The 22,196-nt window shown below is 47.7% G+C and overlaps 2 protein-coding genes across 2 annotated transcripts in view; both read left to right on the forward strand.

Moving 5' to 3' along the window:
* The window catches only part of P4HTM (prolyl 4-hydroxylase, transmembrane), a 28,690-nt gene extending 20,736 nt beyond the window's left edge, over nucleotides 1–7,954 (forward strand). Inside the window, exons 6-9 of the mRNA XM_036737371.1 lie at nucleotides 2,112–2,297; nucleotides 2,929–3,019; nucleotides 3,552–3,675; nucleotides 6,247–7,954. Coding sequence (XP_036593266.1) covers nucleotides 2,112–2,297; nucleotides 2,929–3,019; nucleotides 3,552–3,675; nucleotides 6,247–6,464 — 619 coding nt within the window. The 3' untranslated portion in view covers nucleotides 6,465–7,954. The remainder of the gene's footprint in view (nucleotides 1–2,111; nucleotides 2,298–2,928; nucleotides 3,020–3,551; nucleotides 3,676–6,246) is intronic.
* Nucleotides 7,955–9,234: 1,280 nt separating this feature from the next.
* On the forward strand, nucleotides 9,235–22,169 carry WDR6 (WD repeat domain 6). Its single transcript, XM_036737630.1, has 7 exons — nucleotides 9,235–9,348; nucleotides 12,511–14,974; nucleotides 15,733–15,819; nucleotides 16,336–16,452; nucleotides 16,952–17,070; nucleotides 17,181–17,878; nucleotides 21,190–22,169. The coding sequence occupies exons 1-6, from the start codon at nucleotides 9,261–9,263 to the stop codon at nucleotides 17,654–17,656; spliced, it is 3,351 nt and encodes a 1,116-aa protein (XP_036593525.1). The 5' UTR covers nucleotides 9,235–9,260; the 3' UTR covers nucleotides 17,657–17,878; nucleotides 21,190–22,169.
* The last annotated feature ends 27 nt before the right edge of the window (nucleotides 22,170–22,196 follow it).

Below are 22,196 nucleotides of genomic sequence, written 5' to 3' on the forward strand. Positions count from 1 at the left end.
CTAGCACCATGCTTTTTTAAAAAATTAATTCATTTTTAGTTTACAACATTCAGCTCCACAAGCTTTTGAGTTCCAAATTTTCTCTCCCTCCTTCCCCTCCTCCCTCCCCAAAATGGCATGCAATCCAATATAGACTCTATATATTCTATATATACATTCACATTAAACATATTTTCAAATCAGTCACATTGCAAAGAAGAATTATAGCCCATGGAATTAACTAGGAGAAAGAAGAAACAAAATGAAAAAGAGAGCAAATAGTATGCTTTGATCTGCTTTCAGACTGTAATTCTTTCTCTGAACATAGATAGCATTTTCCATCATGAGCCTTTTGAAGTTGTCTTAGAACCTTGCATTGTTGAGGAGAGCCAGGCCTATCAAAGTCAGTCATCGCACGATGGAGCACCTAGCTTTCTGAATAAGGCCTTTTGTGGAGAGACAAATTAGAAGCCCAAGGACTATCCATTTTAGAGGGATACTGCCATGCCGTTCTCCCAAGCCTCTGGCCACATAGCTGTGAATGGCGATAGGACTCTCAGAATAGGGTTGGGGGGGAGGGGCAGTGACTTAGGGCATCCACAGCTCCCTCCTGGGAGGAATTCCTTCCTGAAGAGCTTCATCTCTATAAGCCCACCCTTGGAAAGTGTGTGGATTGGGCTGGGAAGGGGGGTGGGGTGGAGGCCGAGATAGTGCCCTTCTCCTCCTGCCTGTAGCAGCAGCTGAACAATTGGGTCCAATATGGGCCTCTATGTGGACTCTTGGTAAACCCAAGCATAACACAAGAGACCTGTTACTAGCAGCAGTTGAGTCCTATCATGTGCCCCGTGGTACTGGTGGGGTTGGGGTGGGGCCGGCTTAGGCTGTGTCAAAGCTCCTTCTCCCTGGGACCTAACTTTGGATTTCACTAGATTGGAGGAAGACTAGGAAGTTTTGGGAAGGTGTGGAATGTCTTAAATTGATTTAGCAAGCTCCGGTTAATGAGACATTAAATGGGGCATTTGTTAAAATTGGATTGTGATGAATTGAAAGTCAGGTGATAAATGTTTAATTAAAACAAATATACTCTGATTAGGGGCTAACTAGATACAATTGGAATTAAAAATGGTTTGGCTGTTTGTTTTCAGTTAATTAGGAGCAAGGATCTCTAATGGTGGGTTGTCCCCACCTTCAGCCCTTCTCCCTGGGACCTTTCCTGGTGTGACTGGATAGTTTAGAAATGAGAGGATGGTGTTTCCTTAGCTTTGTGGAGAAGTTCTCCAGATTGACTGATTGGTTTGAGAGCAGAGGCCAATCTTAATGGAAATCTAATCTCACCCCTTCCCACTGAGCTGTCTTCTCTGTTCTGGTGAGATTGGGAATGGAATTCATTGAGGGAATTGCTTTTAATGCTAATTCATTCCAGTTTGGAGTTGTTGGGGTGGGGGATGGGGTATCTATCCTAAGAGATTCCTACCTCCTGGATATCTGATCATTTTGAGAATCTTCTGTCTCTCAGCATATGGGATCTTTTCTACTGGGGGCTAGGAATAACCTAGGACTAGAGACCACCTGGCACTTCAGTGCTACTAGATATGATGGGCATGGTTTGTCTTGGCTAAATTATTTTCTCAGGCATGTGAATAAATCTCTTCTGCTGGATTTCTCCCATAGGGAACATGGAAGGGTCACGATGCCCAGATCTCGGGGTCCCCAGAGTATATGTGTTGTAATACCTCACCTGCCTCCTAAGGATGGCTAGCCCGGCTCTAAGGTAGCTCCAGATTTAGTGCTGGGAGGGTCCTCCCAGGCCATCTAATCCAATAAAGTCCCAAGAGGTGAGGAGACTTGCCCAAAGTCACCTCTGGAGGAAGTAGTCCATCCCATTGTGCCACTTCGGTGGCTCCTCAGGGTGCACCAGCTTTGGAGGATGAGAAGGCCCATCTAGAAATGTTCTACTCCTTGAAGGCAGCACAGCCACCCTACAGGCATCAGCCTGTCAGTCCAAAGCCAGGAGAGCCCTGAGCGTGAGTGCACATCCCCATCCCTGGGCATTTTCTGCACTGTTGAAGGAGGTCAGCAGGGGGACCCTCAAGACCTCACCACACTCTGCTCTGCTGTGCTTTCTCTGCCAGGGTGCTTCGTCTCACTCGTCTGCCCAGAGAGATTGTGGAACACAGTGAGCCTATGCAGGTGGTCCGGTATGACCAGGGCGGGCATTACCATGCCCACATGGACAGTGGGCCCGTGTTCCCAGAAACAGCTTGCAGCCATACAAAACTCATTGCTAATGAGACGTCACCCTTTGAAACATCCTGTCGGTAAGGACCTCCCATTGGCCCTGCAGCATAATAGAAAGGTGGCGTACTGGGAGGGAGGAAAAACTAGGCTTTTGTCTCTACTGTGTCAATAACTAGTTCGGTGATCTTGAACAAATCACCCTCTCTGGGCTTCAGTTTCCTCATCGGAAAAATGGGGGGATTGGACTAAGATCCCATCCTGCTCTAAAATGCTTTGAATCTCTATGATTAGGTTTGGGAATGAGAGTGTGGTAAGTTCAATGAAGTAGGAATTCAGATGCTGCCCATTATAGAGTCCAGCTGTCCACCTTCCATTCTGGTCCTGACCCATTCTGGAAGCCCTCTTGTTTTGTTCCTGAGTCATTGACTCTTATAGCATATGCTGCCCAGCATTTATCTCTGCCTTCTGCCTTCCCATTTCTCCCCCTATCCAATGGTTTCAGCCCCTCTTTTACATTCATCTTCATCTCAATCTGTGATTTTTCATTCCTCTCAGCTCCCCCATCTCTTCTGTGTTCTTCCTCTCACAGTTATCTTTTCCCTTTCTTAATTTCTTTTTCACGGATTCCTTTTCTTCTGCCTTTGGACATATCAATATTCATTATTTCAAAAGGAGATCCAAACTGCTGTCTTTCCTCTTTCTGCCTTACAGCTATGTGACTGTGCTGTTTTACCTGAACAATGTCACCGGTGGTGGGGAGACAACCTTCCCAGTGGCAGATAACAGGACCTATGATGAGCTGGTAAGGGAACAAGTACTGTAGCGCAATTGGTTCTCTATGTTGTGCATACTTTTGCTGGCATGGCTCTCTCTGAAATTGACTGGATGACCTCCAGAGAGAATGTGAAGGCCTTGGTCAACTTGACCTGCAGAACCTGAAGAAGAGGAATGGCAACTGACCCAGGTAGAAGCCTTTGGCAGTGTGACCTGGGTCAGGGCTTCAGCTGATTATTCCTTCTGTTTCTTCCTGTGTCGCTTCCTGGAATGGCAGGAACTGGCTTTTTCTAATGACTCGGGGGTAGGGAAGAGTCACCTTGCTTTTAGTGATGAGTTTTCCTGCATTGATCCTTCAGGCTCTGCCATAAGGTGGAAACAGTTCACAGCCTGCCTTGTGGTATTGGGGAGCTATCCAAATCTGGCTTTCTGCCAGGCTCAGGGGTGGGGAAATTGGACAAGAGGTAGGAGTTAGAAATCCCCACCCATACCTCACCTCTCTCTTAGGCTCTTCTTGTGTTGGCAGCCCAAACATTTACTACTTGCTGTGCCACTTGCAGTCCCTGATCCAGAATGACATCGATCTCCGAGACACTCGGAAACACTGTGACAAGGGGAACCTGAGAGTGAAGCCTCGGCAAGGCACAGCTGTCTTCTGGTACAACTACCTGTCTGATGGGCAAGGTACCGTGCCCCCACCACTGTGGCTTTAGTGGGCAGAAAAGATGTGCTTCCTCAGGAAATAAGCACAGGTCCTCGTTTAGGTGCCCTCATTGGGACTTTGGCCTTTTCTGGGCTGTCAAGCTGGGGCCCCAGAATTCCTTTTAGAGCTACTTCTATTGGCTCTCTCCTACTTCATTGTTAGTCACTTCATCCTCTGGCCTGGATTTGAGGGGGTGGGACAAAATGATCCCCAAGGCCCTTTTCTGCTTTGACATTCTAGATTTCAAAGCATCAGGCTGGTCCTCTCATCACCTTTAATGAAACAAGTCTGAATTGGAAAATCTCTTGCTGATATTCCCTTACCTTACCCCCTTTACCTCCTTACCAAACTACCTCTTTCAGAACTTTCCCATTTCCATGAAGGTCTCACTTGACGCTTTCATAGCTGCCCTTTGTCACAGGAGTGTCATTAACTGTTGTGAATGAAGGGACCTCAATTCTAGTTCCAGCCTTTGGGCTATGAAGGGTAGAAGTCACAGTCTCTATTCTCAAAAAGCTTGTAACATAGTTGGGGAAACAAGATACACATATATGTGTAAATATGTGGTAATAAGGAGACAGTATATAAGACCAAAAATGAATTGGAAAACCCTTTCTACTTGTGTGAGCTGGACAAGTTCCTTGCCCTCTCTGAGGCTCTTTCATCCCCAGTTTTATGAGCTAGGTGAATCAGATGATCCAAGTCTATACCAGCTCTGTACATCAGGAGTGGTAGAGTCAAGTTCTAGCAGATCTCGAAGGAAAGAGAGATCAAGCCAAGATGCTGCAATCCCAGGAGGCTTCTTGAAGGAGATAGGCTTTGAAGGGTTGGTAAGGTCTGGCTAGGCAGAAGAGTCGGGGTGCGGTGGAGAAGGCATCCTAAATGGAATAGATAGTATCTTCAATTCGGTGAACATCTTATTAGGGGCCCATTTTATGTACAGAACACTTGTTAATGCCAGGGGTGGTGCGAGGAGGCTGAAGCTGGTGGATTCCTTGAGTTCAGGGATTTTGAGAGGCAGTGGGGCTAACAGCTTCTGTACCAGTTAGTTTGGGGATTGAGCCCATGAGTGGCTGCTGTACTTTTAGCCTGGACAAGATAGGGAGATCCAGTCTAAAAAAAAAAATCTGTAAGACATGGCCTTTGCCTTTGTAACTTATAGGAGGAACATGATACATAGACAAATGACTAGAATACATACTGTAGGAAAGTGGTTCTCAAACTCTTTCATAGTGATAGGATCTTTCAGTTTTTAAACAAAACTTTGGCAGAACCCTTGGCATAAAATCCTCTAAATTGAGTATTTTTAATGCTTATTAACAAAAGACTTATATTCACTTAAAAAAAGAGTTTGGGGGTGTTTTAGGGTTCTTTTCAGGATCAGGGCAAGCTTTATGGAGGTGATGACATTTGAATTTGGATTTAAAGGATGGACAGGAATTCAGGTAAATCAGTCCTCATATAGGACTGGGGAGGGGCTATTAGAATAGGTTGGGGCAGGGTATCAGAAATATCATGAATAAGAAACAGGACATTTGGCAGGTCAGGGAGGTGGTAATGTAAGTTTGGAAATGTAGGGTACCAGCAGATTTAGGACCTTGGGTACTCAGCAAAGATATTTGAGCTTTACTCAGTCCAGTAATAGTATGAGTGGATGGTAAGGTGGTTCAGTGGATAGAGCACTGGGCCTAGAGTAAGGAAGGCCTGAGTTCAAATTTGGCCTCAGAGACTTACTAGCTGAGTGCACCTGGTCAAGTCATTTAAACTCTGTTTGCCTTAATCCACTGGAGAACAAACTACTCCATTATCTTTGCCAAGAATACCCCATGGACAGTATTGGTTCATGGGGCTGGGAAGAGTAAGGCAAGACTGAACAACAGCAGCAAGGCTCTATACTCAAATATAGACTATTAAGCAACAAGCATTTATTAAGTACTCACCATGTCCCAGGTACTTCTCTAAGTAGTGGAGGTAAAAATATAAAGAAAAAAAAAGACAGTCCTTGCTCTCAAGGATTTTACAAATGGGGCAAATCAGTTCATAAAAAGTGCAATAGAATGGAGACAAGGAATGCCACAGATGTGGAATAGATGGGATGCTTTTAACTGATTGAATATGGAAGGAGCAGGGAAGAGGAGAGAGAAGATAATAACCCAAGGTTATGAACATGAGAGACCAAGTGGAGGTTCCCCAGACAGTTTAATCAAGTCAGTAGGAGGTTGTGGTTTAGGGGAAAAGATAACTGAATTTGAGGATCCAGTGAGATATCCAAGTAGGGTTGTCCTGTTAGGAAGCTGGAGATGTGTTTTGGAGCCCAGGGCTGGAGGCAAAAATTGAGGTTATATTTAGAAAGACAGGAAGCTGGAAGAGGTGCATGCATTTGTGTATGACTCAGATCCCTTTTGCAAATGGAAGAATCACTTTCAGAGCTTAGACTTTCAGAGCTTCTGGATCCTTTCTCAAAATGGCTCTGATAGGTAATTAAATGTCGTGAGCTCTTCCCTATCTAAGCTGTTTTCTGCTGAGTGATATATTGTTTGATCTTTCTGCAGGTTGGGTAGGAGAACTGGATGAATATTCATTGCATGGTGGCTGTCTGGTCACCCAGGGAACCAAATGGATAGCTAACAACTGGATTAACATAGACCCCAGCAAGAGTCGCCAGATCCAGTTCCATCAGGAGATGGCTCGTTATGCCCAGGAGGAGCTTGAGGCCCAGAATGCATGGACAGTGGACAAATCCTACAAGAATGTACACGTAGAACTCTGATGGTGGGGGCGGGGTCGGAGAGCCACAGACCAAGCTGGAGCAGCTTCTTCAGTGACAGCCATGGCAGCCTTGGTACACTGTTTGCTTTAACTGGAAGCTGATAGTTCTTTGCCTTTTCTTCCAGGAAGGCTCTAAGATGATATCTGAGGTATTAAGCTTGGGGTAGTCAGAATGTTGAATTAGTGAGGAAGTGTGGCAACCATGAGCACCCAGAGGAGCCCTATTGCCCTGTGTCCGTGGAATTTCTCCAGGAAAAAAGGGCCTGAAAAAGAGTAAGAAGGAATTTACTTGGGAGTCCAAGTGAGTTCAACCTATGTACGTAGCTGGGGCTTCTGGTGGCCCCACTGGGGTGCGGCTGTTTGTTCCCATATTTCCATAGAAATCATCCAATAGTTAGCTCCCTGGCGCAAGCCCAGGCTGTGGCTGGGGAAGAAGGAGGTTCATTTTGAGGGCAGCAGTCTCCTGGTGGAGGGAATGGAAAAGCTTGAAGTCTGGCTTAATTAAGTCTTTTGTGTGTCTGCCAGGAGGAAAATAGGCAAGAGTCTGATTCTCATCTTCACACCCTGGAGTTGAGGAGAATTTAAGCCCTTAAGGTATTTGTAGAAATGTCACCAAAAAAAAAAGCCAATTTGGTGCTTAAGAGTTCCAGGGGAGGGGGTGGAGGGTAGGGAATACTGGCTAATTCCTAAGTTTTTCTAGGAACTTGGATCCCTGAGTGAAATGCTACTTTTTGTTTTCCCTGTTGCACTATCCTGACATGGCCAAGGTGGGTGTTCAGGTCTTCCCGCTGTAAGGAATACCACAGCCCTCAAAGCTTCATGCCTCTGATTCACAGGCCAGACTTCCTGGTGCTCAGGGTTCAACCTTGGGCTGGGCTCAGGTGGAAGAGAAGCAATCATGTCAGAGCTGAACAGGACCTTAGAGATCCTCTCATTTTACAGAGGAGGACCCAAGACTAAAGCAGTGACTTGCCTAAGGTCACATCGTGTTGATGACAGAGCCAGGACCAGGAGCCTTACCTGCAGCAGGATGAGGGATGATACATATGGGCACGTAGCAATGGTTTCTTCTCAGGGGAAAATAGGCTTTAATCATGCCGAAGCATAAATTATTGGGGAAAAGGGGAAACTTTTAAAGTGCAATAGTAACAATTTTATGGAATGGTTTTTGTTTGGTTTTTTTTTTCATTTAAACTCATGTGTTCTTTGTAAGCAGTGGGTAACTGACAGACTAGTTCCTGGAGGCACTTCCTGAACAATAGCAGTCTGTTTGCAATCTCAGAGGTGCTTTCTACATACTAGAATTTTTCAGAAAACGCATTTTGCCTGTAACTGTTCTGAAATTGGGACACTCACTGCACCTTCTGGTTCCTTGCCGTCTCTCTGTTATCTCTGCTATATCTTATCATGCATATGCAATTGGTGACTTGTGTACAACCATGCCTCATTCACTGATATATGCAAATACTCCTGCAGCTAACTGAGGGTTCATTCTGGTGTGTGAGTGTATTCTTCCCTCTGCTTTTCCATGTCCCGGCACCCCCCCCAAATCCTTCAGGAGAACTAAACCAAAGAGGCCTCTGTTTGTTTCTCCACCTAGTTATTCTGAGATAGATTCCTCACTCTCTTCGGGTAACGTTTTGTGGTGACTGACCAGCAGGGCAAAAGACCCTAGTTGACATAAGCCTACTAGATCCATGAAAGAAAGGGCCGTGTAGGCCTGCCCCATCAGAGCATGTAGAAGTCCTCTGACTGACAACTTTGACTTGAGCTGTCTTCTGCAGAGTATCAGTCAGCACAAAAGAGGCTCGTCTGAAGCTGAATCGTGGAGGTCTGGGGGTTAGTTCATAAAGTGTAAACGGTTAAGAACCGCACAAAGACTGGCATGACACGGCTGCACCACCCTCTGCCTACCGGTCCAGACTGCAGCCGGGTAATGGCTCTCTTTTTCCCCGGCTAGGCTGGGCGCTAACTGGGCGAGATAGCAATTTTGTGGAGAGGAGAAAGGCGTATTTTAAAGTAAAACGTCTTAAAGTACTTTAAAAGGTCTGAGTTTCCTATCCTCTGATCTCCGATGTATCAAAGCGGAGCCGGGGTTCCGGGTCCAGGGAATTCCCCTTGGGACGGACTTCATGTGGCCGGGAGGCACGGGCACCGCACCCACTATTGCTCTAATCAAGCGGACTGGGATGTGTGCCCAGACACCACCTGGAAGGGCCTGGACCCTCGAAGTTCCAGGCCGGGCATCTTGGGCCAGCTTGTGCAACCGGCGGGAGATGCCGGGCCTCGGGCAGGGGACTGTGAAGGGGCAGCCCCACCCAGCTTCGCCCCGGCTGCAGACCCCACGGCCTTCTAAAACGGCCAAATAAAAAGTTAAAGGCGTCAAGTGGCCGGGACTTTCTGTGAAGCTCTCTGGAGGAGGGCCACACTTGGCCAGCGTCTTCAGCTTAGTGGCTGAACGGAACCAGGGGCAGAAGGGGCCACAGGCGGAGGGAGGGGCCTGCTAGAGTTCTAGAGTCACGTGGGTGGCAGGGAACGGCCCATTGGCTTCCTCGTAGGACGGCCTCCCACTAATTGCTCCAATCACTCGCATGATCGGGGCGGTCTTGAAATGAAACGGGCCAATGACGGTCGACCTTGGAAGGTTTGGGCCGGGAAAGCGGTCAGTGACAGGCCGCTCCATTGGCTGTGGTGCCGTCTTGGGCCCGTTCGCGTTAGTACGGCGCCTTGTCAGGAGCCGGCGTGTGTGTGTGTGCGCGGCCGGTGTGCGGGCCTCCGAGCGGTCTCAGTGTGGACCATGGAACCTCCTACGGGGAAGGCAGAGTCGCTGCTGCTGCTCGCGCCGGTCACCGCCCTGCAGTGTGTGGGGGACCGAGTTCTGGCAGGTAAGGGGGCTCGGGCCGGACCCGTTGGCGCGCGTGCGCGCTGCGGGTCCGGGAGAAGCCGAGGACCTCTGTCTCTGCTGGACGCGCGGAGCGGAGCCGCCGATCCTGGCATGGTGCCCTTGGCCGAGTCGCTTCTCCTCGAGCCCAGGCTCGCTCTTTGCCCCACGAGGCCGTCGGAGCAGATTGTCCGGAGGTGGGCCCGGGACCCGAGGAGGAGGTTGGAGCGGGGCTTGGCCAAGCTCTCTGGAGTCAGGCTAGAAGCGGGTTCTGGATCAGATCTCCAGGACGGGAAACTGAGGCAGCATTTACCCCTGGTCGTAGGCAGAGGCAGGCGAGGGGAACCGCCTAGCCTATCCCGGCTCCGAAGAGAAGCAGTGACAGAACCAACGCTGCTCCCGACTCGTCGTGTGACCTTGGACAAATCAGTTCCCTTCTCTGGTGCTGGGCCGCCTTCGTCTTTTAAATGCGCTGCAGACACAGGGGCGGAGGGGGGGGGCGGAGCCAGCGGCGGGAGTGGGGGCCTTCGGGCCTGTGACCCCTCCCACAGTGAGTGGCTGGTGGATCTGTTTTCTTGGCACACGTAAAGTGATGGTAACATTCAGCGCCAGAAGAGACCTTGGAGACGATCTAGTACATTTTCTAGAGGAGGAGGAGGATGGGTGAGGCCCACAGTGACCTGCTCAGGATCACACGAATACCAAGTAGTAGAGCAAGGTGGATTTTTACTCCACATCTGATGCTCTTTAAACCCAGAACTTGGGGGGGGGGGGGTATTTGGAACTCTGGAGGTGGTCAGGCAGAAAATAGTTGGGCTCATTGTAAAAATCCAGCTGTCTGAAGGCCAGCATGCTACTAAGGCTGTCTTATACTACTAAAAGCCACCAGAGTAGCCATGCATCTGTGATGCTCTTGACTCCAAAAACATTGGGCTGTCTGCATACTACCATGGCTCCAGGATTTAGTAGCTGCCAGACCTATGGATAAGTCTGGCCTCTAGTAACTATTTGTCTTTAGACTTCTGCTGAAAAAAAAAAAACCACTGATGATTTTTAAAATTTATTTATAAAGGGATTATTTAAATTGGTGCTACACACACACATACAGAGGTTAGTGGAACAAATTAGAGGTATTAGACCAACCAGATACACTTAGTCACCAAACATTTATTGAGCATTTACTGTGCCAGGCATCTTGCCAAATGCTGGGACTGCAAAGAAAGGCAAAAAATATTCACTGCCTTGAAGGAGTATACATTCTAAAGAAGGAGACAACTGGTAAATTACTAGGTGCATATAAGATAAAACAGTCTCCCACAAGCATCTAGGAAGGCTGGGAAAGGTGAGATTTGAAGGAAACCAGGAGAACTAAAGCAGAGGTGAGAGGGCAAGAGCCCTCCAAGCCTGGGAGAAATTCAGTGAATGCAAAGATACAGAGATCTGGGGTGTCATATTGAAGGAACTGTAAGTAGGCCAATGTAGCTGAGTATGTGGAAAGGGTAAAAGGTAAGAAGATTGGGTAAGTAAGTAAGAACCAGATTTTAGGTTTAAATGCCATTTGGAGTTTATATTTGATCCGGGTGGTAATAGGGACTAATTAGAGCTCATTGAGCAGAGAGGCCATTAAATTGTAAGCTCCTTGAGGCCAGGGGCTGTCTTTTGCCTCTTTTTATATCCCCAGTGCTTAGTGCAATATCTGGCACACAGTAGGCACTTAAAAATGCTTATTGATTGATTGAGAGGTGATGTGGCTAGAAGAACATCTCAGGGGCTGAGAAAAGGCTTTTAAATTTGGTAATCAAGAGATCATTTGTGACTATAGAAAAAGGCAGTTTCAATTGAATGATGAGGTCAGAAGTCACTTTACAGAGGGTCTAGTAGAGAGTGAGAGTAGAGGTACTGATTGTAGATCCCTTCTCAAGTTTAGCCATGATAAGAAAGTATGTAAAATGATAGATAGAAGGGTTACTTGGATCAAGTATTCTTTTAAAGCTGAGGGAGACATGGACACGTTTGTGTTTGTAGGCAGCAGGAAAAGAACCAGTAGATAAGGAAAGCTTGAGGGGAAGGACTGTTGTGGGGACAAGTCATGGGGAGGGAATGGGATCAAGGGCTCATTGTAGAAGGGTTTGTCTTGGTGTAACAGTAAGGAAATAAACACAACGTCAACGATAATGGTGAATATGCCTATGTTGTTCTGTATCCGAAAGTATAACTCTCCAGATCCCATAACCGAACAATCTGCTCCCACAACCAGTAAACCCACTTTATCATAACAGCAAGGAACTTAAAACATAATGTCACAGCATGGAGCCTTGCCATCCCAAAACCTCTCCAACCCCCTGCTGGGGACCTTCCCCCAAACTCACAGTACAGCTACCACAGGTCAACTGTCTTTACCTCAGCTCTGTCATGATGGCCATTAACAGCCATAATGGCTCTCTCAGCATTTCATGTGACACAACTTCCTTTTCCTCTCAGGAAGCTCCTCCCACCACATGTGACTTAGACTTCCTAAGCAGGTCACATGGCCTTTTAATGGGTGAGAAAGAGCTTTCAAATCTAAATTGCTATTATATTTGGCAATGAGAAGTGCCACCTCTTCACCTGAGGCTGGAATAGATAGAGATGTCTGAGTGATATAAGGTGAGGAAGGGAAAGAGGAAACCTCTGTGTGAATGGTCTTTTTTTTTTTTTTTTGAGGGGAGGGTGAACTATGAAGTGTGACGTCCTTGGAGAGATGGGAAGGTTTGGAATAGCAGCTGTGGAGAGTGGGTTAGAATCAGACCAATAGAATGTCTGCCTTGCTTTGGTGAGAAGGAGCCTGTTGTAGGGGGCCTCCTTGGCACAGTTTTGTGATTTCCTTCAGCTCTGTTCAGGAGCACATGAATAGGCTTGAAGGAGGCAGATGGTGGAAGTAATCCAAGATTGGGGCTTCGCCAGGCATGCGCAGCAGTAGGACAGGGAGGCAAGGGAATTGTGGTCATAGGTTCTTGGCCAGTGGCAGTGTGGAGTGGTGGCTTTGGAGTCAGAGCACCTGGTTTCAAAATCCCAGGTCACTTACTACTTGAGCCCCGCATTTCTTCTAAGGTCATATTGATAGGGACTTTATTCTGAGTGTCCTTGTTGGTAACCTTGATTTTATTTTACTTTTTTTGTTGTCCAGGTGAAGGGCCTAATCTTCTAATCTATTGCTTGGAAACTGGCGGGCAGCTTGTAGTAACCCAATCTGTGCCAAGTGTCCTCTGTCATTATTACATCCATGGCATCAGGGAACTTCAGAGCCCAGCATCTACGCAGGCATCAGAGACAACCTTGGCTGTCTTTGGAAGCAAAGGCCTCCGTGTGCTGACATTGAGCTGGGGAGAGGAGGCAGTGAAGCTGACATGGCTCTCTCAGCTTTGTGAGCTTCATGACTGGATCTGGGATCTTCACTGGGTCCAGGGCCCTGGAAAAGCCTCTTCTGCCCTGGCCCTAGCCCTGGGACACAACTCAGTGGTCCTTTATGACCACCTTCATCAGCAGGCCTTGCAAGAGGTACACTGTGATGAGATATGTATTATCTATTCTGCTTGCTTGGTGGGGAAGGACTGGCAGGAACTGGTGCTGGTTGCTGGAACTGTCTTTAACCAGCTTGTGATTTGGCACCCAGCTGACTTCACCAGTGAGGAAAGAAGAGTCAAAGTAGAAAGAAGGATAAGTGGGCACAGTGGGGTCATCTTCAGTATCTGCTACCTGGAGAGCAAAGGCCTTTTAGCCTCGGCCTCTGATGACCGGAGCATTCGGGTCTGGAGAGTGGGGGACCTGAAGGCCCCTCACAGCTTAGTTCAGTGTGTCCTGGTATGTTATGGTCACCAGTCCAGGGTGTGGTCTGTCCAGCTCCTGGACAACTATATCATTAGCATTGGAGAGGATTCAGCTTGCCTTGTATGGAATTACGTTGGTGAAATAGTTCAGACCTTTAAAGGGCACAAAGGTCGTAGCATCAGGGCTGTGGCTGTCCACAGAACACAAGCCTGGGCAGTCACAGGTGGAGCTGATTCGGGCATTAGACTTTGGCCCCTTAAAGGCGACAGGCTTCTGGGCAACAGTCTCTTACCGCTCGGCTTTGGCTCATTGACAAAGAAGGGATCTCCAAAAGCCTTAACTTTAATCAGTCCTTCGTGGCTTCTCGTGATGACTGATGTTGGAGCCGTGTATCTTTATGACTTGACAGTTAAACAGTGGAAGTTCATCTTGGATGATATCAATTACCAGTCCTATAATTTGCTGGATGCTGTTCAGCTACCTGGTGGTAGTGTGATATGTGCACTAGGGAACCTAGAGGGTCACGTTAAAATATTTCCCCTCCACTACCCACAAGAGGCAAAGGAACTGAAGATTTATAAGGGGAAAGTTCACAGCCTGAACTGGGTCACACGCCAGCCCCAGGATCCAGAAAGGAATGATTTCTGCTGTGCTCTTTTTGCTTCTGGCCCGGAGGGTGTCTTGTTGTGGTTAGATGTCTCATTCTGCCCTTTAGGAAGGGTGGACAAGGTGGTGGAGCAACGTCGCTATATCCTGCCGCTCTGCAAACAAAGGTGGCACACCTGCCTCACCTTCTTACCCCAAGGGGACTTCCTCATTTGTGGTGACCGCCGGGGCTCTTTGCTGTTGTTTCCTTGTGGAGAGGCCACTGCTGAACCAAGTGGGGAAGAGGTAGGAGGAAGGGAGAATGGCAGCAATGCTGACAGTGATGAGGATTGTGGGTCCAATGATTCTCTCACCCCTGAGGAGGGAGCTCCTGTGGATGTTCTGTTTGGGATTCATGGGAAGCAAGGTGTTACCTCAGTGACTTACCACAAGGGTTATGTCTATAGTACAGGCAGGGATGGCTCCTTCCAACAGCTCCGTGTGCAGGGCCAGCGGCTTCAGCCACTGTGGAAACAAAAACCTTGCAAAGGCATGGACTGGGTGGCTGGGCTCAACTTTGCCCCTGATGGAAGCCTACTTGTCCTTGGCTTCCATTCCACTGACTTTGTAGTCTGGAGCCCAAGGACCCATGAGAAGCTTCACATAGTACCCTGTGGTGGAGGCCACCGTTCATGGGGCTATGCCCGCACTCCAGCCACCATGGTTTTTGCCTACATCAAGGCTGGGGATGTCTTGGTGTATCAGGCTCGGGAGGAGGGCAGCTGCTGCCAAGCAGTCCTGAAGGAGTCCCTGCATGGCCGAGAACTCACCTGCGTGAGGTATATTGGAGCTGTGAGGACTCAAGAGGGGGGTGACACCATTGACATTCTGGCCACAAGTAGTGAAGACACAACCGTGAACATCTTAGCTTTTGTAGCTGCTTCCTCCACAGTATTTTTGCTTGCCACCATCAATAACCACATCTCCAGTGTTCGGACCCTGGCATTGTGTGAGGCAGATACCAATAGAGGAGAGCCAGCGGCAAGACTCCAAAGCCTCCTTTTCTCTGCTGGCGGTAGGGCCGAGATGCAATGCTATCAACTTCTGGTCACTGTAGACCTCAGTGCCCCGGGAGGCCTTACCTGCCAAGTTACTCATCTGATTTCTCACCGGTTAGATGAGCTCTGGGACCGCCAGAAGAACAAGCACAAGGTTATCAAGATGGACCCTGAAACCAGGTAACCTTTAGAGGCTATATTGACTCATGGGTGGGGAGTCTGATAGGAAGTATGGTCACTAGCAGTGAAGGAATGACTGGACACTCCTTAGTCTGATGGCAGAAGGCTAGCCCTTGATCTTCTGGAGGAAATGCTGATCTAATGAGGTCTTTTTTTCATTCAGCAAGTACTTATTATACAGCTACTGTATGCATAGCCCTAGCCTAGGTTCTTGGGGGGATGCAAAATATATAGCCCTGCTTGAGGAGAAAAGATATGGACAATTAATGCTAATACAAAGTAGAATGTAGTAATTGCCATTAACGTACAGAGTGCTCTGGGAGCTGAGAGAGGATGGAGCAAGTGGGAAAAGCTTCATGGAGAAGGTGATATTCTAGGTGGAGGGGAAGAGGCTTTTTCTTTTTTATTTTATGCAACGAGGGTTGTTTCTCCGCTTATGGGAGAGTGAAAGGGACTATGTTTGGAAACGAAGGCAATGTAAAAAGAAAAATCAGTACAAATGTCTAAGGGTACATGAGTGAGATAGTAAGGACATGAGCTGGCATGGTGGCAATGGGAGGAAAAGGAGAAAGGCTGGGCAAGAGATATTGAGGAAGTAGAATTGTAGAATCAGCAGGACTTGGCAGCAGCTTTATTGAGTCATGCTGAAGCTCTGACGGTACCTAAGTGACTAGAGAGGAGTTTAGCATAGCCCTAGTCCCTAAGCGCCATTAGGTGCTCCCTTCACCAGGATGAGTAAGCTCTGTCTCTGATCTCAGGTACATGTCCATTGTAGTGGTGACCAGTCCTCAGCAGTCTAGTCTTGGGCTTGTCTTGGCTGCAGCCTGTAGTGATGGATCTGTGAGGTGAGTAACACATTCTGTTTTTGTGACAACTTTCTCTGGAGTTGCTGATTCTTTGTGGGAACGTTAGGGAAGCCTGAGGGGAGACAAACGGAGAAGGAGATGGGAACAGGGACTGGACAGGGAAGGAAAGAGCAGTTCACATAAATGACCTTTCACACAGTCTGGTCCTGAATGCTCTCGAATGAGACCACAGTCCAGAAGATGCAGTATCATATCACACTTATCAAAACATGAGAAGAAAAGAGAATAAAACCCTGGCAGGCAGCTGTTGTAGGCATTTATTTCCATTTCACAGATGAGGAAAATGAGGCTTGGAAAGGTTAAGTGACCTGCCTGTGGTTACCTGAGCAAGTGAAGTGAAGTGAAATATCGAGAAGCTCGATATTTGCCACACTCAAACATGAGAAGGTGCACAGTGAACTCCCAAATCAAACAGAAATCATGTGGTAGAAACAGTGTTGCTGCTCCATTGAAAGATGACTATAGTCATGCTTTCCTCCTGTTCTTTTCTGCAAGGCTCTTTCTCGTGGATGAATTAGCTGGGAAACTACAGCTCTTAGCGGAGTCTTTTTACCATCAGCGCTGTGTCCTGAAGATCCAGACGTTGACATATGAGGCAGGGACTGGAACAAGGTAAGTCAGGCCTGGGCCTCTGTGGGAAATTGCCTCAAGACCTGTGCCCTATGACATCCTGAGCATTGGGCCTAAACAACCAAAGAAATCTGTTATTCAAGTGGAAGCCACGCAATCCAGCGAAGATGTTGAAAGGCTTGGGATTTTAGAGTGAGAAAGACAAATCCAGGGATGGGAGGGAGAGGAGGATGGGGAAGGACATGTGGGGTTTGTGGTCTGTGCAGTGAGCCTCTTCACTGGCCTCTCCCTGATGGACGAGTCTGAAAATCCTAGTCTGCATTCTGTTTCTTATTGGGGTAGGGGCTTGGGCCAGACAGGAAGCCCAGCCATAACTCTATTCCATTGGACTTCTTCACCACAAGCTCATGAAACTTAGCAGGAAAAGCTTGCGCTAAAAACAGTGGGTGAAACGGCAGAGTTCCCTTCTTGATGCCCTGAAAGGCATCGTGTGGGGCAGCTCTTTATCCAGCAGCCTCTGAAAATGCTTCGCTCTTCACAGAAGTGTGGTCCTGTGTACTGCTGCCACGGATGGAAGTGTTGCCTTCTGGGACATCACTGCTACCTTAGACCATGCCCTTAGGGTCATGAAGTCACCAGAAGGAATGCAGCTGCTTTGTGGTAAGTGTTGCTCTATTTACCTCACTCCAGATTTTCTCAACTCAGGAGTTCTCTCTTTTCCTTCCTGAATAGGTTCTTTAATCTTTGATGGGTTTTTTTGCTTTTTCTAGATCTGGGACGCCCCTATCTGACCATCCAGGCACACAGCTGTGGGGTGAACAGTCTTCACATAAGAGAGACTTGTGCAGGGCGGTATATGGTGGCCAGTGGTAGTGATGATGGATCCATCCACATCTGCCTGGTTGCTGTTGAAATGCCCCTTGTTCCGCAAGCCTTATCACAAGAGGACAGGAAGCTTGCTCCAAAGACCTGTATGCATGTGATACAGAAGTTTTCTGTGGTTTCTGCTCATGCTGCCCATGTGACAGGACTAAGGATCCTGAGACCAGACCTCCTGGTCTCTGCCTCTGTCGACCAGCGCCTGACATTCTGGAGCCTGGGACCTACTGGCCTAGCTTTTGTGAGCAGCAGAGTCTGCCATGTGGCCGATGTGTCTGAAATTGACTGCTGGGCCAGCAAGCCATGCAAAGGCTATCACTGTGTCCTCTCTGGACATGGTTTGGAGATCATTCACTGGACAGGGTGAGCAGTATCCTGGGAACAGCTAGAAAAATCCAGCCCATGGCTGCACTTCATGGAGACTTTGTCCCTGGCAATCCCAGCCCTGGTTCTGTTGCTACTCCAGGCAGTGTGTCAAATACTTGATCCTGTTCAGTGAAGGAATAAAAAAAGCTACAATTGATCCTGGCACCTAAGAAGCCTTATTTCATGGAGAGAACAAAGGTCTTTGAGGATGTTGGAACATAAGGTAAGGAAGAATGGCTCTGAGAGGACATAGCAGGCTATTTTCTCCATGGCTGCAAGGCCAGGACCTCCTGTCTGGAAAGACAGACACTTCTGTGAACAAATCCGTTTCTCCAGTCCAGGGTCTTCTGGGCATCAGAGTCAGTAAACATTAATGTGGAGGTTCCTGGAGGAGCTCTTCAACGTTCAGCCTCTCTAGTCACTGGGAGGCAGGCTCCTGGGCAGAGGGTGCTGAAGAAGGAGTTTCAAAGTTGATTTCATCTGAGGAGTGAAGGTGCTTTACACAGTGAGAGTTAAAATCCTGATTATACTGTTCTTTTATATTTAAATAAGCCCAGAGAGGGTTTGGGAAATTTCCTGGATCACAGAACTATTCTCCAGACCACATTTCTGTATCACTTTAAGGTTTGCAAAGCATTTTCCCCACAGTGACCTGTGAATTAGGGAGTCCAAAGAGCATGTTTCTTACTTTGTAGCTGAGGAAACAAGTTAAAAAGCTGAAGTGACTTGCCAGAAGTCAGTGAGTGTTAGAGCTGGGATATGACCCCAGGCTTCTGGTTCCAAGTCCAGTTCTGTCTTCAGTACATCTGGCTTCTGTTCTAGAGTAAGTTAGATGCACTATTAAAGGAAATGAAAAATGTGCAGGGGTCAAAGTGCCCTCCATCCTTGTGTCACTGATGAAGGCAGCTAAGGCTGGCTCACCCCATCTGGCATTGGACATCAGAAGCTCTGGATGTCTCACTACCCTGCCACCTTCCGCATCCTCGGAACAAGATTACTTGCCTTTCCTTTGACCTCCATTTGCCTTGCAGTCTCCCTTCTACCCCCCCGCCCCACTCCCCCATCCCCATCCCTGGTTGCTTTCTGACCTTCCTTTATGAAATGCAGCCTTTCCTCTTGTCCTTTGTGTGGGTGGCTTGAACCTTGGGGGTTCCTTCTAGCCTTCAGGTATAATAGTGCCCAGTCCCCACAGTCGTACCCTGGGAGGTTTCTGTGCTTTTCTGAGTCTCACGGTCTCTTCTCTTCAGCCCTTTATGTTCTGATTTTCAACATCATCACTCAACTGAAACTGCTGTCTCCAAAAAGAAAGAACTCTTACTGCGCTGTCTGTTCTCAGTCTTAATCCTTCTTGACTTAGCTATTTAATTTGACATTATTGGGCTTTCATGACGGTTCCTTCCCAGGCTCCTTTGCTGGTTCCTCATCCACATCACATCCCTAACTATGGTGATCCCCAAGGTTCTGTCCTGGGCCCTGCTCTGTCTCTGAGTACCCTCATCAGCTCCCATGGATTTAACTCATCTCTATGCAGGTGACTCCCAGATCTCTATCTCCGGCCCATCTCTTCCCTGAAATTTTAGTCGAGCATCACCAGTTACTGCTTGAACATTTCAAACCAGATGTCCCAGAGACACCTCAAACTCAACATGTCTAAAGCCGGCCTCTTTCTCCCTGCCTTCAGCATTCACCTCTTCCAAGATTCTGTTTCTGTCAAAGGCACCAGCTTTCTAGTCTCCCAGGTTCGTAACTGGTGGTTGCCGTATCTTGCTGTTCCTACTGTCACATCTCTTGCATGTGAGCCCCTCTCTCCATCCCCACAGCTACCTCTAGCCTAGTGACTTCAAGTTGATGTCTGCTTCAGGTCATACGCACACACGCTGACACCAGAGCAATTTTCCTAAGGTGTAAGTTGGGCCATGTGATTTCTCCACTCTGCCAATGCCCGTGCCTTCCTGGTTTCTCTAACACCAGGAGTTCTTAACCTTTTGTTGTGTCGTGGACCCCTTCTCAGAATGTTTCTAAAGTCATAAAATAAAATACATAGGATTGCAAAGGAATAGTTGTGAAAACATTAAACAAGTTCACAGACCCCAGATTAAGACCTATTCTCAAGAATACAATAAAAGCTCTGTTTAGCTTTTAAAACCTACACAGCCTGGCCCAACCTGTCTTTCCACCCTCATTGGATGTTACTCCCCCTCTCATACCTGTGATCCAGACAAACAGGCCTTCTTTTACTCATTCACAACACTCCGTTTCCCATCGGCCTTTGCACTGCCTATACCCCCTGGCCTTGCAGAATCCCCCCATTTCCTTTAAGGGCCAGCTGAGTCATCAACTTGTGCTTTGAACCCCTTCTCCATTTCACCCCTCTCCCAGGTGTAAGTGCCCTCTCCCCAAAATGCTCTGTATTTAATTATTCTACAAGTGCATATATATGTGTTGTTGCGCAATGTATTTTTTGATGTACTCCCCCGTTAGAACATAAGCTTATTTAAAGCAGTTATTTCTTCATTCTTTGTGCTTACATCCCCAGCAGCCTATGTAGTAAGTGCTTAATAACTATTTAATTGATGACCTGAAGGACATCCCCACAGGTGGAATCAGCTGGCCAAAATGAGTGTAGCATGCTTGTAACTAATGATCTCAGCTCCGGTCTCTGCTTTTTGGGATGTCCTCTTTCCAGGCCATGCAGCTTGGCCTAGGCTTCTGGTGCTCCATCTTGTATAAATTTCACTTCAACTTTCAATTCAGTTTCGTTCACTTATGAATTCAGACATTTACGTGCAAGGCGCTATGCTCGGGGTTTGGGATACAGGCTCTACTCTGAAAGAGCTTCTGGTCTATTCAAATACACAAATAGAAGAAACTGAAATAAGGCAGAGATCCTTGCAGAGTGCTAGGAGAAGTTTGCACATGGGGAGCTTTCTTTCATGGGAAAGGGATTGGAGTGGGGTGGATCGGGGAAACTTTGTATAGTATCCTTCGTATTTGGGAAACTTAACTTGAAAGTGGTGATGGTGGTGGTGGTGGTGATGCTCAATCATTTGAAGATATGGGTAATGATGTAGGCTATTTTAAGTGGAACTCTGAAGGGGGGTAGTATGTGGTGGGTCTGAACAGGTATATTGGAGCTGGGTTGTAAATGACCTTCAGTAGCAGAATCAGTAGGTAATTTATATGATAGGCTTTGGGGGGGGCCACTGAAGTTCTTGAGCAGAGAAGTGACATTATCACAGTGTACCAGAAAGATTCCTCTGGCAGTAGCATAGAGAGGATGGGGGGCTGGGTGGTGGAGTCAGGGCAAGGCCAGTAAAAACTCAAAGCATGGAGACCTACTCTGGCCCCATTTGGCCCAAAAGCAGTAGGAATCCAGAGGGAGGGCAGCAAATGGCTTTTGCATTGATTTACTTCCCATCCGTGCTGATATCTGGGCCAGTAGTGTTCTCAGAGCAGGTGGGGCCTGTTGCAGCCAAAGGAGTGACACTTTAGAGCCTTGAAAGATTTCTTCCTGTTTCATTGTTTCTTCCACAGGACTCCGTTCGTTCTCTGGGATATCTCTTGGCTTACCTTACCAAAGAAAGTATTCCCATTCTCCCTTCACCCTACAGCCTGGGGGCCTAGCCCAAGAGCTCAACACTCTGCTGAAGAAAAACTTGATTCTTCAGAATCCTATGCCAGATGGGTGAGCAGGTATTGCCTCTACCTCTGAAAGTAACCCTTGATCCTCCATTCATTGCTCCCTCACTCCTAGGAGGATGCGTTTGGACTAGCCTGCAATCCCACAGCAGACTGTGGATGAACTGTGAGATCACTGGTCTCAAAAGCCCAGATTATAGAGCCTCGGGCAAGGTACTGAGACCAGAACTACAGTAAGTTCAGGGGCCACAAGGATGAAATGGATGTCGGCTCATTGGCTGAGATTTAGAGGACAACTTCTCCTGGATGTTTTTGATGACCCTCAACCTGCTGGCTCTTCCTGGAGAGCCAGTGTAGACAAAATGTAAGAGTCTTCCAGAATGCATACCTACCTCCCCCAGTGTCTGGCCATTTAGAAAAGTGCTCTCCTGACTATATCGCACCAGCTGATGGCACGGTTGAGTTGGGAAATGGAAAAGGCCAGGGCTGGGAGAGGACGTAGACAGGCACCAAGCCATAGGTGGAGACTGGATGTGAATTGTCGTATCAGCAAGCCCTGAAGGCTCACTTTCAATCAGTCTCTCCAGTAAGGAGACTTAAAAGATGGTTGTTGAGTAAGACCAGTGGAGAAAGGGTGACTGGGAAGTATATTCCCCTCCACGCCACCCCTCCCCGCCCCCCCAAGCCCCTCAGACCTATGGTTTACCTCTGTCCTCAATGCCACATTCTCTTGTCCATCCTTCTCTCTCAAGATCTCCCTTCCTCAGTACACCTGTAAGCTCTTTGAGGACAAGGACTGTTTTGTCTTCATATTCCCAGCACCTAATACACTGGCTTGTGCACATATTTAATAAAAGCTTATTAAATTGGATTACTACTTGTGTCTCACACTGCAACTTTGT

Source organism: Trichosurus vulpecula, chromosome 9, assembly GCF_011100635.1.
Source record: "Trichosurus vulpecula isolate mTriVul1 chromosome 9, mTriVul1.pri, whole genome shotgun sequence".
Taxonomy (NCBI): Eukaryota; Metazoa; Chordata; class Mammalia; order Diprotodontia; family Phalangeridae; genus Trichosurus; species Trichosurus vulpecula.